This window comes from Vanessa cardui, chromosome 9, assembly GCF_905220365.1.
Source record: "Vanessa cardui chromosome 9, ilVanCard2.1, whole genome shotgun sequence".
NCBI lineage: Eukaryota > Metazoa > Arthropoda > Insecta > Lepidoptera > Nymphalidae > Vanessa > Vanessa cardui.
In genome coordinates, this window is record NC_061131.1 from 2,999,620 (window position 1) to 3,014,929 (window position 15,310).

A 15,310-nucleotide genomic window follows, 5' to 3' on the forward strand; every position below is an offset into this window, starting at 1 on the left:
ACTATTACAATAAAAATACACATATTCTAACAAAGCTTTGCATAAAACGGAGTTTATACGTCAATGTCAATAGCAGTACTGTAAATATTTTGTTCTATCTGTAATTTATTTAAATTTTATTATTATTGAATTTAACTTATTGGTAACTTTAAAAATACATGGTATGGTAGATCATTCATCATCTTCATCATTTAGATAGTGTCATATACAAGACATAATATCAAATCAATATAAACAAGTATTTCTTTAAATTTTGACGTAAAATTTGGAAACAAATATCGTCGAAAAACACAATTCTTTCGTCATGCGTTATCAGAAATTATCAAGTTCACTAATTACAATTGCAGATAAGACTTATTATTTAATTTATTCCTTACACTCGATGCGACAGCGAACATTTTGTAGGGAAATTACGTAGCAAAATGACTACTTTAACCAAAAAAGTTTTGAATCTCGGTAGATTGCTTAAGAATGTCGATAATTATACAAAAAGGCTATCATCTCATTTTAATTACTATCCCGATGGTGAAAAACCGATAGAAGGTGAGTTTAATGGTCCTATCATAGTTTGATCCTAATTACAATTTAAGTTAATTATATTCAAGAAAACACCTAATTTTACAACATATTGTAATTAACATGAAAATGCATCAATTTGTTTCTTTAATTACTGAAAATACTACTTAATAAGCTAATAGGTGCAATGCAATTTAGCTGAATAGAAATCTAATAAAATAATTTAACTGTGAACTGAAATGAAGATTGCAAATTTATATCCAACAAGCACAACTAAGTATTAATTTGCCTAAAATATGTTTCCTTTTTCTGCTGGGAGGTAAAGAAAACCTGCATGTATAGATCGAAAAATGCCATTTTCTGATTTGAGTTAACCTTAATCAGGGCGTCATTATTCAAAATTCAGATATTCAAGTACTAAAAGAAATATCTTTATTGATATAACGAATATAAAATTGTATAATTATTATCATGTACTTAAAATTATGCATTGCAATTTATACTTACATTTTAATGATCAAATGTTAATAAATATGTTTTTAAAATATTACTTAATGAGATTGTATAAATTCAGGAGAAACTTCAAAAATGAATATGATGCAGGCTATAAACAATGCTATGGATATTACTCTTAAGAATGATCCGAGTGCCGTGTTGTTTGGTGAAGATGTTGGTTTCGGTGGAGTCTTTCGATGTGCCTTAGGATTACAGGTATTAATTTATTTAAAATTCCAATTAATCTTTATATCATCTAAAATCGGTTAATAGCTTACTGTTTGTATTAGCCAGGTTCCTCTAAATAGGAACTCTGACTCGGGATTAAGTATTTCACACAATCTGTATTGAAATTTTAATATTATGATTGTAAACTTTCATTGATAACAAGCTGCATGCTCTAAAGATAATAGAAATAAAACAGATTTTTGCATTGATTTTTCTTATCTAATCTAAAAATATTTATAATCTAACAAAGCTCTCTTCATGCTGGGATGGGGCTAGTGCATTCTACCATTATATATAGTATATAGTACAGAATATTTATCAAACTTATAAAATAAAAGAAATTCAATACATTGGTATACAGATAAAAATAGCAAAAAATATAGATCTGCTATACTGAAACAAAATAAGTAATTCAAGTCTGTCTGGGTAGATTACCACCCATTCACAATAATTTCAATAACATAATAGCAACTCAAATTTAAAACTAAAATATTAAGATCCACACTAACACATTTAAAAGAAGAATATTATCATTTTAGTTGATAGTTTTTAATTATATTAAACTGCCCGCTTATGCCATCAACTTACCTGTTGATTGCTTTTTTTCAGGAAAAATATGGCAATGATAGAGTTTTCAACACACCACTCTGTGAACAGGGTATTGCAGGCTTTGGTATAGGTTTGGCCACAGCTGGAGCGACAGCTATAGCTGAAATTCAATTTGCAGATTACATCTTCCCTGCTTTTGACCAAGTAAGTATCTTATTTTAGTGCTATGACTATTGTTTGAGTATGAAATAATGATCCTGAACAATTTTTATCAACATAGCTTCCTCAGAGACAAATATCCAACTCCACATGAGATATTATTTATAACTGTCCACACACACATATCTGCAATAATAGGAACTCTCTATTCCCTAATTCTCATTTTCCAATGGGACGGCAATTTGACATTGGAGAATCTAAAGCAAGGTCTTATGCCTTCCTTAACTCAGAAGTATATATACAATAAGTAAATGTATAACTTTCAATACTAACTGGCAACAATACACATAAACGAACAGAATAATAATGAAATTTATTTATTATTATTTATATTTTGTTTTCAGTTAGTGAATGAAGCAGCTAAATATAGGTACCGATCAGGTGGACAGTTTGACTGCGGAGGGCTGACTGTGAGAGCTCCGTGTGGCGCCGTTGGTCACGGTGGTCTGTACCACTCTCAGAGCCCTGAGGCCTTCTTTGCCCATGCAGCTGGATTAAAGGTAATGTATCATTCTTGTTATGTAGTTTTTTTTTTATTTGTATCATTATGACATATGACAAGAGTTCAGATGTGAGTTCAAATATGACCAATTATAACTGTGTTTGCAGGAATTTAATTTGTGTTTAGAACTCATCAAAGATTTCAATCAGCCCAATTTATGGCAACCTTTAAACCATGAAGAGTAGAGAAATTTTCTGTCAAACTGAGTCATATAAACACTCTGTGGTACTTATTTACAACTTATATCAATTTGATGGTGTCTCAAGGCTACATAGGCTCCATGGAAGTGGTTACTGGTCACAAGACAACCTTCTTATTTAATTTTTGCTATATTTTAGTTTTATTATAACTATTGTTATTTAAAATGTATTCAGACCTTGTTTATGCTAAATATTACCAAGCAATATATATTTTTTCCATAGTAAAGTAACGTATTTTCTCAACATATATATGTTTGATTAAATAATTTCAGGTGGTAGTTCCGAGAGGTCCGAATGCGGCTAAGGGTCTACTGCTGGCATGCCTGCAGGACCGAGACCCATGTATATTCCTGGAACCCAAAATATTGTACAGATCAGCAGCTGAGGAGGTCCCAGTCGACAGCTTCACCTTGCCTATTGGAAAAGCACAAGTCCTAAGAGAAGGTTTGTGACTAGTCAGAAAATTGGGTGAATGTTAATTAATAAAAATATATATATATATATATATATATATATATATATATATATATATTTGCCATCTCGCTCATTACTTACGCGTTACATAATACCTATTCGGTGCTTGATTATTGTTTGTTTTACATCAGTCATTTAATGTTTATAAAATATATTAATAATGAATATATGAATCCCCGAGGACTTCGTGGAAGTTTTTTTTAAATATATTACAATAATTAATATTTATATTCATTATTCATAATAATAATATAAAGTATGTCTGTCTGTCTGTTATCTTTACACGGTTAAGCTGCTGAACCGATTTAGATGAAATTTAGTATGGGGACTTTGTAGAAAAGAACATAGGATAATTTTGATAGGATAGATAATTTTTATAGAAGATAGGATAGTTTCCATAAAAGGGGGTGAAAGTTTGTACAACATCTATATCAATCGTGATTGGTATCTGTACTGTTAAATCTTCTGTTATCTGTGATTGGTAGTTTTTATTATTCGGTGTAAACAAACCGGCGTAAAGCTTAGTAACTTTGTACAGAGGCCAAATAGCCATATACGGACGCCCAATAGCTGTATACGGACGCCCAATAGCTGTATACGGACGCCCAATAGCTGTATACGGACGCCCAATAGCTGTATACGGACGCCTAATAGCTGTATACGGACGCCCAATAGCTTTATACGGACGCCTAATAGCTGCATATGGACGCACAAACAAAAAAAAAAACAGAAGTCAAAATAAAATTTATTCAAATAGGCTTTAACAAGCACTTTTGAATCGTCATTTTACAATGAAGCTACCACCGGTTGGGAAAGTATATTCTACAGAGAAGAACCGGCAAAAAACGAAAGTTACTCTTTTTCAACACCTAAAAAATACAGTCATGTTAATTAAATACAATTATTTAAATGAATATATTCAGCTTGGAAGTCAACAGATACCTTTACGCTTTTTTATCATCTATTAAGAGTTGACAAGAGTTTCGAATAATATGCCTTTTTTACCAATGTATTTTTTACTAACGATTTGAATTTACGAAATGGCAAAGTTAAAAATTTCTGCCGAATTTTATTATAGAATCGGATACCATGCCCCAAGAAGGATTTATTGACTTTGTGGAGTCGGAAACTTGGTGTTATAAGCTTATCCTTACTTTTAGTGCACAAACAATGATGATCACTGATTTTATCAAAGTGATCAATGTTACTGTGAGTATACATAATATCGTTGTAAATATACTGAGACGCAACAGTGAGTATTCCTACTTTTTTAAGAACATCCCGAAGAGAGTATCTAGCTCCAAGATTATAAATAAACCGGATTGCTCTCTTTTGTAAAATAAAGACAGATTCAATACCTACAGCGTTACCTCAAAGTAATATGCCATATGACAAATACTGTGAAAAAAACCAAAATATACTAGACGAGCGGTATCAACCTCAGTTAGTTGTCTAACTTTTCTAAACGCGTATATTGCAGAGCTGAGTCTTCCTGTTAGGGATGATAAATGAGGACTCCACTGAAGTTTGGAATTCAATTCTATTCCTGAGAACACCGTAGTATCGGCTACATCAAGACGGTCACCGTTTATAGATATCTTATAATTATGCTTTCTAACATTGGGTAGGGTAAAAACTACACATTTTGTTTTTTGAGCAATTAAAACTAAATTATTTACTGTAAACCAATTGTGTATCTGTGATAATGCACCGTTCACATCGTCAGCAAACAACACAATATCACAAATACCTTTAACATAAAAAGGATCATTTATATATACCAGAAATAGAAAGGGACCCAAAATTGAACCTTGTACAACAGCCGATAGATCGTGATCTCGAAGCATACAGTACTATTATTTAGTATTTTAGGTGGTACTATGTGGCTGTATGCTACCAACTATAAAATGAAAGCACTGTTCCCAGTAATTTCATTTTATTATAAATACTATCATTTTATTATCGTAAATATGAAATTTGGTAGGTAGATTTTTATGACATACAGGAAAAATAAAACACAGGCGATAACAAATGCAACAACAAAGTAATATGATAGAGAAGTCATAATTATTCCAATGAAATTTTATGGGCAGATCCACTTGTGCTAAGAGTGAAAATGAGAGACACGATCATATTTGCGCAAACCAAATATGAATCTAATATAAAAAATTTGAAATCGCTCAAGTTTTTCGCTGATCCTCCGTGTGATCTGGATAACAGTCGTCGGCGTAATCATGGGTAGGAAGCAAAAGATTCGTATTTACACATTATAACATATCGGACATCCGTATATGTATAAGCCTTACGAATATTGGAACAAAATAAACGTTGAACTGTTTGAACAGAACAGCGATAGGAAAAGAAAGAGACAACAAACCTAAAGCTGGCAACGTCGCACTTCCAAATACAGTCCATCCTGTGAGGACGCAAAATAATCGATGCCATAGGTAAATTAGGATCAATATATCTAGGATACCTTAAATGTATCATCATGGTTAGGGGTTCAAAAGTGTTTGGGCATGACTGAAAGACGAATATCGTGGTATTTTTTTTTATCGGAAAACAACGTATCCCAAGGACCTGGAAATCAAAAAATTAAGCAGTATTCATTAAGACATGTTAATTAAAGTGTGGGGAACTTGGGGACGTCGTAATGATGCACCACGTGCATGACGCCAAAAAGGTTGTAGGATGTATATATATATATATATAATATAAAATATAAAAAGTACCTAAGGAATAAAATATAACACTGGCTATTTCTTTGTTATATTGAATATATATTATAGGTTTAAAGATTGTTATTTCTCAAAAAGATTTACAAGTAAATCACTTACATGAGAAACAAATAAACCAAAATACAAAAATTTTTGGGACAAAACGGAAATAACTAAACACTTACTAGGTTACATAAAACATAGTATTTAAATATTTAAAGTGAAATAATGTAGTTATAAAAATATGATGTGGGTAGAAATGAAATAATATAGTCTGACCAGCATTTGTTACGATATAAAACCGATATAAAACTAGATGTGCCACAACTTATATTTTTATTTTAATAATTTAGTTTTTTTTTTTAACTAACCAACAAAAAGAGTTTCTTTCGTCGGTTCTTTTCAAAGGGTATTTTCTATTCCAAAACGTTGATAGTTTTAAATTTGGTGGTAATTATGCTGATGTAATTCCAGGTGATGCAGCCACATTGATAGGATGGGGCACTCAGGTGCATGTACTGCTGGAGGTTGCTCAAATGGCACAGGAACAGCTGGGAGCCAACTGCGAGGTTATAGACCTCATGTCAATCTTACCCTGGGATCAAGACACAGTATTCAATGTAAGATATAAATATGAGATGATACTTTAAAAAAAAACTTATTTTCAAAACAAATTCAAATGTTATACTGACTGTTATGACTATAGTTAGTCTAATATTCTTAAGCCTTAATTAATTTATTTATTTTTATTAATTTCAGTGGTTTGATCATTAAAGCGTGACTGACATATTCATTTTCATTTTTATAATATTTGTATAGATTAATACACTCTTTCAAAAATATATTTATTGTTACTTTACTTCATTATTTATTGTAAGCTTTACAGAAAATAAATACAACATGAATCCAGCCTAAATAAAAGAGGCGTACAAATTTGGCGGCCTTTTAAATTTTATTTAAAATTACAGGATAAATTAAATTAACTATAAAATAATTATATTTTTGCTCGCGTTAGATAACCAAAATGTTGGTTTGTAATAAATGTAAAAAAAATCTAAAAATTTTATTATTATTATTATTTATAGTAGCTTACTCTTAAATGCCTCTTATATATATTTTTTATATATCAATGGTGACAATAATTTCAGTCCGTGAAGAAGACTGGTCGGTGTCTGGTCGCCCACGAGGCGCCTCTCACCTGCGGTTTCGGTGCAGAACTAGCGGCCTCTATACAAGTAAGATTCATTATTCAATATAATTGGAGTTCAATATATTCTAGACAAGAGAGCTTAAAACCTTTGCTGTGCCTATTCAAATGGAATTGAACAAATTAGTAGAGACCACGATTAGGTACAGTTAAATGATTTTCACAATTGTCGATTAGTTCCGACATAGTATATATACTAGGAGGAATCAGATCGACAACAAAAGCATTCTCAAGGTCAAAATCGCCCTTGATGTTAAGATGGTGTTTGTTATTTTAAAATTCAAAAATTTTCGTTGAATTCATATTTTGTATCCACATCGAATAAATGGGTTAAAAGGAGTAAGTGTAATATGTTCTAAAAATGCAAATTGGGGATAAGTCAATCAGTAAGGCTGGATGGAAAGTATACTAGTTACACAAGAACTTTTCTTTTATTTTATTTATTAAGATCCTCCATGAGTAAATACATCAACACAATATTCCTAACAATAACAACATATAGCTTAAAACTAAATGCATTACCTATAAAGGAGCATGCATACCTCATGCAATGATAGTGGATATAAAAGGAGCTACATATAGAATACACGATAAAAAAAAAATTACCTGTTGCCTGTAAAGTCGGTATACGGGCGAAAGTTTTACGTGACAACGACTTTGAGTTGTAAAATAATTTTAATGTGAATATTCATTCGTATAGTAGGAAGAAGGATGAAATAATATTAACAATTTAAAACATTTATTTATACAAATAATTATATTTAAAACATTTATTTATACAAAGAATTATATTTAAAACATTAATTTATACAAAGAATCTCGCACTGAATTTTGTCTGTCTCTCTCGCTCTTAGGCGGGCTAACCATGCCCGAGTGGAAGGGACGCGTGCCTCTCACTCGCTCTCATTGTGAGCGCATAACGTGAGCGGAGCGTAACGCAGTTTCTTGAAGTGTCACCCGGCAAACCAATTTATAAGACGTTGTCACGTCAAAAATATGTAAATGTACATATTTTTATCGTGTATTTGTATTGTATTTCGAGAGTCTTTTTATTGGTTTCCTTGAAAGTGGCCGCCATGACTATACAAACCCCCCCCCCCCCAGGAGGAATGCTTCCTGCACCTGGAGGCGCCGGTGCGGCGCGCGGCGGGCTGGGACGCGCCGTTCCCGCACGTGTTCGAGGCGCTGTACCTGCCCACGCGCGCGCGCTGCCTCGACGACCTCGCGCAGCTGTTGCGCTACTGAGACCACCTCGCCTACCTCGCCTACCTCGGTCTGGGAATCGACCAATGAAATCCCACAACATTCAAACAAAAATATATGACGAGACTCTTTTCAAAATTACATATAGATAGCGCACGAGTTGAATTCAGAGCTCAGGAATTCGATAGTGCTATGACCTAATTATAATTGATGACCAAAATACTAATTATATTGTGAGTAATTAATATCGATAATTTTACTAGGTTAGCATAATGAAAAAAAGGCAAAATAATACTGATCATACATTTTTATTAATTATTTCGCAAAACGATAAAAAAAAGACGAAAATTTATTTATTATTATTATCATCAGATTCACACATGGTTGAATCGGTGTCACTATCCTCACCATCGCTGACTTCAATTATAAATCGATCAATAGTATCTTCAATCAATCCATCTCTTTGCCAATAATTTTCTTATTACTTCAACAATAATAATGCGGTAACACGGCAAGCGTACGATAGCTGTCAAGGATGGAACAACACTACACTGCGGGCGAGCGAGGAGGGGCGTGCGGACAGCGGGGGAGGTTACCTCACGCCCCGACTGCATTCAACTCGTGCGCTATCTATAGGTATTGAATATGATAAAAAGGATTTTAAACTACTTTTACAAATAACATTTTTATATAAATTATTATTACATATTTAAAAAAATCATTTAATAAAAAATGCAAATCGTTTAGAGGAAAACCTGTAACAGTTTTTTTCGATTAGCAACACCTACCTCGTTCCGCTACACATCTGAAATTTTGACATCAGATAAGTATTGACCATTTTTTATTTTATATATGTTTTTATAGTATATTTCTCATTATTGAAAGGAAGTGTTGATAGTTTTTGTGTCTATGTTATTGTTGTAATATATTCTGGAAATAATACGAATTATAATTAAATAAATATTAAACACAACTGTCTTCTGTCATTATCCTTATGCGTTGTAAATTTTACCAACTTAATAAAAATTATTATACAATTTTATAACTTTTCTCCTTGGTCGGGAATAGGGCTACAAATTAAATCAAAGTTTTGGACTATGCCTCCCTTTTAAAATAATAGAAAATAAATTTAACAATTTGATTGTTATAATTTTTTGAAATAAGTAAAAAAAATACTTGTAATTGTTCAAATTACTATCTTAAAAAAACAAAGGAATTGACTTCCGGATATGAATTCCTGCAGTAAACAGGTAAATGGGCCATCTAAAGTTAAGAGATCATCACCGCCTTATACTTACATTTGCCCTGTAAGAAATGTTAATCATTCCCTACATTACACCGATGCTCCAAATATGATTATATTTATCTAACATTGAATGTTATGTCGTTTGTATCTGTTACAAATTTACACTGGGCCACTCACCCTTCAAACTTACACACAACAATACTAATTACTGCTGTTTAGACCGTCGCTGACGGTAGACCACTATTGAAAAACCTATTTTAAAAAAGCCCTATATTGCTTGTTATTAGGACCGAAAACTCTGTTCATTAATTTTCAAATTTCTGTCTTGAGAGAGTATGGCATGTAGGACCAACTACATTAATTTATCCCTTAGTCAAGAACTTGGATTCCCGTTTGTGTATATATTAAAAACCAAAAAAGACATGTAAAATTGGCTATTTGACTGATTTTAACAATCCATTTTATATAATTTAGTAGAGGTTAAGGAACCTAGTAAATTATTTCTAGTACATATTTGCGAAAAAATATCATATAAAAAATTCCATATTTAAATAGCGCGCGAAAACGTTACTTGGACTATATGGCGCTGCAATGGTGACGGTGACGTCACTTGCCTGTATTTTAATCTGTGGTACATATAGAAGGCAAACAAAGTTAACAAGCAAGTGATCAGAAGCGTTTTGTGGCACGTGACAAACAAACAAATCATTTTTATTTATGGATTTTTGACTAAATTCAGTATTATGTTCAACTTTCCTTAATAAAAAACCATTTTTGAACTCATAATATATACTGATTACAATAATTGCCACTTTATTTTTTGCATCGTCGAATAGCCTACTGTTTGTACATAAATAATAATACTATCAAAATCAATTTCCGTGAAATATAGGTAATCATCCCCTAACCTAACCAAACTTGACTAACCGTAAGGTTACAGGTACACAAGATTACAAGACTTAAAATCTTGTATGTTGTATACCTTTTGATGACTTTTCATGAGAATTAAAATAGTAGAAAAATGATTTATTTGAGGTAAACAATTATTATCAGTATTAGTCGTAAATTAAGTAGTCCTTATGTAAATCTTAACAAGGAATTTCATAACAAGGAATGTAAAATATTTAAAAAAAACATCAGTTATAAGTAGTCTAATAAATAAAAGAAAATGTTTTTCTAAATTATTTATTAAAATTGAAAATCAATACATAAAAATAATGCTAAAAGATAATAAATGAAGTTAGTAAGAGAACTTAAATTAAAAATTAATGTCAAAGAATAACATTTAGGTTTTATATAATATTGTGCTGTCGCTTCATACAAATGTTTAGTGAAAAATATTGAAAACCTAGTAAGTAACTTAACCTATTTAATGAACTACGATTTTAAAACAACTCGTTCCAAAACAATAAATTCAAGTAACAAATGCAAACCAATTAATCTAATAACTTATAGTTAGAACTACATGTTCAATTTTGTGATGTCAATTATTTACAAGGTCAAAAAGCAGTAAATTCTATTATATTAAAAGATTCTTGTTCAACGACCGCAAACTGCATTGTAAGATCAACAGTCTGCTTGCATAGAGATAACAAGTGTTTAGATGCTGACTCGTACAACCCGAGAGACATATTATGCCAAACATTTATTATAATAAAATCATGTCAACCTGCTTATTTTTAATAACACAAAGGATTGGCTAAATATTTATAAGCACATTAAAAAAATGTTATATCATGTTCATATACATTTCATTGTTAATTTAGAATCAATCCTTTTATCTAAGAACAAAGATAACAAATTGAGAACGTAGGCGCCTAGTTTCGTACTCAACATTAAATTCGCAATAAATATTCTGCAAAAGACAACCCCATTTAGTTACAGTGGATAAGTTTGACTTATTCATCCCACGATCGTCGCAAACGAGACGGTTTCAAGTACGGTCCTGATGCAGGTGAGTTTGGAAACCTCTGCATGTAGCGCTCCAGGCGTAAATATTTGACTGTGATGAGGCGGCCCTCGTACCACCACCCGTGGAGACTCTTGTACACTACGCCGGCATCCGTCGGGGTCGCACATTTCACGTACACGCAGCACGAGGTTCTCTCGATGTCGATATGAAGTATGTTGCAACGGTCACATTTCTCGAGGATGACGTCTTGAATTACAGTTCTCAAATTAGGATTAGCATCATTCTTTTCGAACATGTGGCGAATTTTTAAGCACGGCGTCGGTGATACTGTCAGATTATTCACTGAGCCTTCTTGAGTTTCAAATGCTTGTCCCTGCCAGGATGTGCTTCGCTTTGGACTGCTATGAGATGCAACCCACCTCCAAACTCTGCAATCCTCTCCATCAACAGATTGTACTTCCATCCTCACTCTACTTTCGTTCTTTTGAATAAATTTAACTGCAGCGTCCCAAGTAGAGGACATTTTTTCTCTATTTTGAGGAGAGATGAGTGTATCTCTCACATGGTCCACAGATATGTATGGTTCTCCACTGTCCTCAGTCTCTTGTGAAATTATGTCTATAATTTGTTCAACCATTGAATAAATTTCTTCACTTTTTTTCTTCTGATAATTTAAATAATATTTATAAAGTCTTTGTAATCCTAATACCAACACAGATAAAATTCCTACAACAACAAACGTTGAGCCAGCCGAGTATAAGGTGTTAACAAATAGACATGAAATAGGGGTTGAGGGGTCAGAGAGAGCTATAGCAATGCTGCCTTTGTTGCGTTGCTGAACAAAACCATCAGTTGACGTAAGAGGGATATACTCAACATCATTTGTATAAACATTTTTAAGTTGGACCACATTCAAACCCCACTCTGGATTATGCACAAGCAAAACCTCTAAATTATTCAGATCTGTCCTACATTGGCTAATATCAACTGTCTCAGGTCGAACACTTGCTAAGTCAATGATTTCGCTTTCTTTTAAATATGGAAGAGCTCCAGGCTTTCCACATTTGTAAGCAGCTACTCGAGCAGTAAGTTCAGGATGTATAAGTTTTAACAAGTTTTTCGCATAGCTGACTTGTTCCTTGGGAACACAATTAATGCCTGGTCTATTGCCTGGTATATTAAATTGACATATTTGTACCACACTCTTTTGGCCATCCACTACTGAAGTGATATCGTTTTTCTTAACTATATACATAAAAAATAAGCAAAAAAAAAAAAGTGCCACTAGAGCAACAAGGGCAAGAGATACAAGGTTATTTTTCAAAAACTTTTTATCATTCACTGCTTTGTAGTCCCCTACTTCAGATCTCGTCAATCCTGTAATGTATGATCTGCGCGGAATTATTGTACTTCCATTGCTTGCATCTCGGTCTAAAAATGTTGTCGGCTTAGGGGGGTCTGGTTTAAGAGAAGACAATCGTCTTGTAAAATTGCTCAAGTAAGGAGATTCAATTTCATCCACACTGGAAGTTGAAGGCTGATAAGTATTAGAAGCATATGTAGAGGTATAGTTGCTGACTGAAGGTCGATCTGCCAAAGAAGATGTCAAGCCAAGCCGTGATCTTATTGAATTCAGTTGATCTGAAGATGACAAATTAGATGTGTAATTAGTGTGTGACAGGGTTGGACGAGAGAAAATAGATGATTTGGGAGGACTTGTGGCTGCGTCATTAGTTGGCAATGTGCTGGAGATATAATCACTAGATCTAGAGCTACTTCTAAATGGGCTGGATGTTTTCTTGTCGCTATCAACATCACTATCTGAGCCTGTTTCATAGTCATCCTGATCATTAGTCGCGTAAGTGCGAGTTACACGACGAGTTGTAACCGTTTCCACTTCTTCGTGTGTACGAACGGGAGCTTTCTCCTCCTCCGACTCTGAACCTTTGTCAGAATCACGTTTAGCGGGAGAATCTTTTTTGAGGGGTGTACGTCTAGACTTGTTGGTCACTGGCGGTAGCATTGCTGTGCCAGTAGTAGCTCTTCGCCCACGTCTTTCCTTAGCATTGTTTGTGGAATCTAAATCTGATTCTTCCCCGCTAGAGTACCGCGCCAGCGACCGTCTACTCTCTACTTTGCTATCGACACTGTTACGGGGTTTACTTTTGTTGTCCAATACCATTTTTAACTTTTTTACGAGTAGCTTTCTCGTTGATGCTGTAATTGGCATAACGGGGAACCCATGCTCGGCCAGTTTTGTGCGGAGCTCCGCGTCTGACATTGAATCAACTTGATCGGCCATTGTGAAATCTGCAATAACATTAACCAATTTTATGATGACCACTTAGTTTTGTACAAATAACAAAGTTTAAAAAGTAAACAGCAAGTTATTCACCTTATTTATAGAGCGTGCACACAATAATTACGTCAATTTCTAAAATACAAAATTCACCGGCGCGTCATCTCGCACGCGCTAAAAACGTCGTTACATTTAGAGTGTTGTGTTGCCATTTGTCATCGTTCCTATTCTAATTTAAAAATATCTAAATTTGACTTTTGTTATGCAAGCCCGTAAAAAAATGACGTTACTTTTTAGTTAAAACAAATAAACAAATGATATGTCAATATTAATGATACATTAATAATTTCAATTAATACAAATTTGTTGACTGAAGCATTTTACCATAGCAACTTAAAAATACATATAATATATTTTATTAATTAATATCATCATAACACCATCTATTCAAGTTTTTCAAACATTAATACTTCTATATATTTTATTAATCATTATAACTCATCTTTGTTTATTGTTATTTTATTTCAATTATTCAATGTTAAAACAGATATTAACAATAATCCTCTCTATATGTATCAATATGATATATCGATTATTATAAATACTATATTAACTAGTCTCTAATTGAAGAAAAAGGAATATGGAGCCAGTCAATGATGAAACAGATGAGATGAGTAAACAGATATGTTATTAACGCGCAAAAAGTGAAGACTAGAAAACATCCTAATTGGGACGTATGCCTTTAATCGTTTTACGTAGTAGTACGTTATAATACATCATAATTACGTAGTAATACGTTTTGCGTAATTAAAACATCTAGTTATTTCTTTTACTTATTCTTTTTATCAAGCTATCCTTTTTATTTTAACGAAATGTAAAAAAAAATAAACTAAAATAAAACGTCCCCGGCGCGGCACACTTTTTTCTGTTGTTTAGTATGGATATAACATATATGTTTATTAGGTAGGGTATATTTTATATATATTTAGTTTGTTACTTTTATATAAAACTGCGGTATCCCAAGTGTCACGTAGAGGTTAACCTAATCTTGCGATTATTACAAATAAACAAAATACCTATGTATGTCTTATATTATAACGCCTATACTTTTCTGTTTCTACCGGGTTTTATCAGTGTTTTGAGCAGTTCTTGTTTAAATATGAATAAATATTAAATAATATCTTAATTAAAAAATATTGAAATTTGTACATTATGATATAATCTTTTAATTTATTAAGCCAAAGAGGTTTATAAATTTAGGTTGGCAACAATCAATATAATCCTAGTGATGCCAGTTTTTTAAAGGATACTATAATTTAATGATTCTTAACGTTTAAGAAACGATTTAAAAACGGAGTATTATATTATCTGTGGTCCAACGTCGATCCAACTGCGGGGTCTGTACCAGATTATCTAATCCTGCAGACGAAATCATTTGACATATTTTATGACACTTATTAATATTATTTATTTATAATCGATTGCCAATAATTTAAGCTATGAATAGTTTTAACTTTTGAACGAGTTTTCAAATGAAAGAAGT

General features: G+C 32.6%; 2 protein-coding genes across 2 annotated transcripts; one reads left to right on the forward strand and one right to left on the reverse strand.

Annotated features, from left to right (window-relative positions):
* Window positions 1-263: 263 nt before the first annotated feature.
* Window positions 264-8,481, forward strand: LOC124532218 (2-oxoisovalerate dehydrogenase subunit beta, mitochondrial). The gene is made up of 8 exons (XM_047106975.1): window positions 264-543; window positions 1,091-1,227; window positions 1,849-1,992; window positions 2,352-2,507; window positions 2,982-3,153; window positions 6,375-6,520; window positions 7,049-7,135; window positions 8,212-8,481. Exons 1-8 carry the CDS (start codon window positions 423-425, stop codon window positions 8,350-8,352), a joined length of 1,104 nt encoding a protein of 367 aa, XP_046962931.1. The 5' UTR covers window positions 264-422; the 3' UTR covers window positions 8,353-8,481.
* Window positions 8,482-10,777: 2,296 nt separating this feature from the next.
* On the reverse strand, window positions 10,778-14,011 carry LOC124532217 (inner nuclear membrane protein Man1-like). Its single transcript, XM_047106974.1, has 2 exons — window positions 13,864-14,011; window positions 10,778-13,778 (listed from the first exon to the last, which is right to left on the reverse strand). The coding sequence occupies exon 2, from the start codon at window positions 13,768-13,770 to the stop codon at window positions 11,455-11,457; it is 2,316 nt and encodes a 771-aa protein (XP_046962930.1). The 5' UTR covers window positions 13,771-13,778; window positions 13,864-14,011; the 3' UTR covers window positions 10,778-11,454.
* Window positions 14,012-15,310: the final 1,299 nt, after the last annotated feature.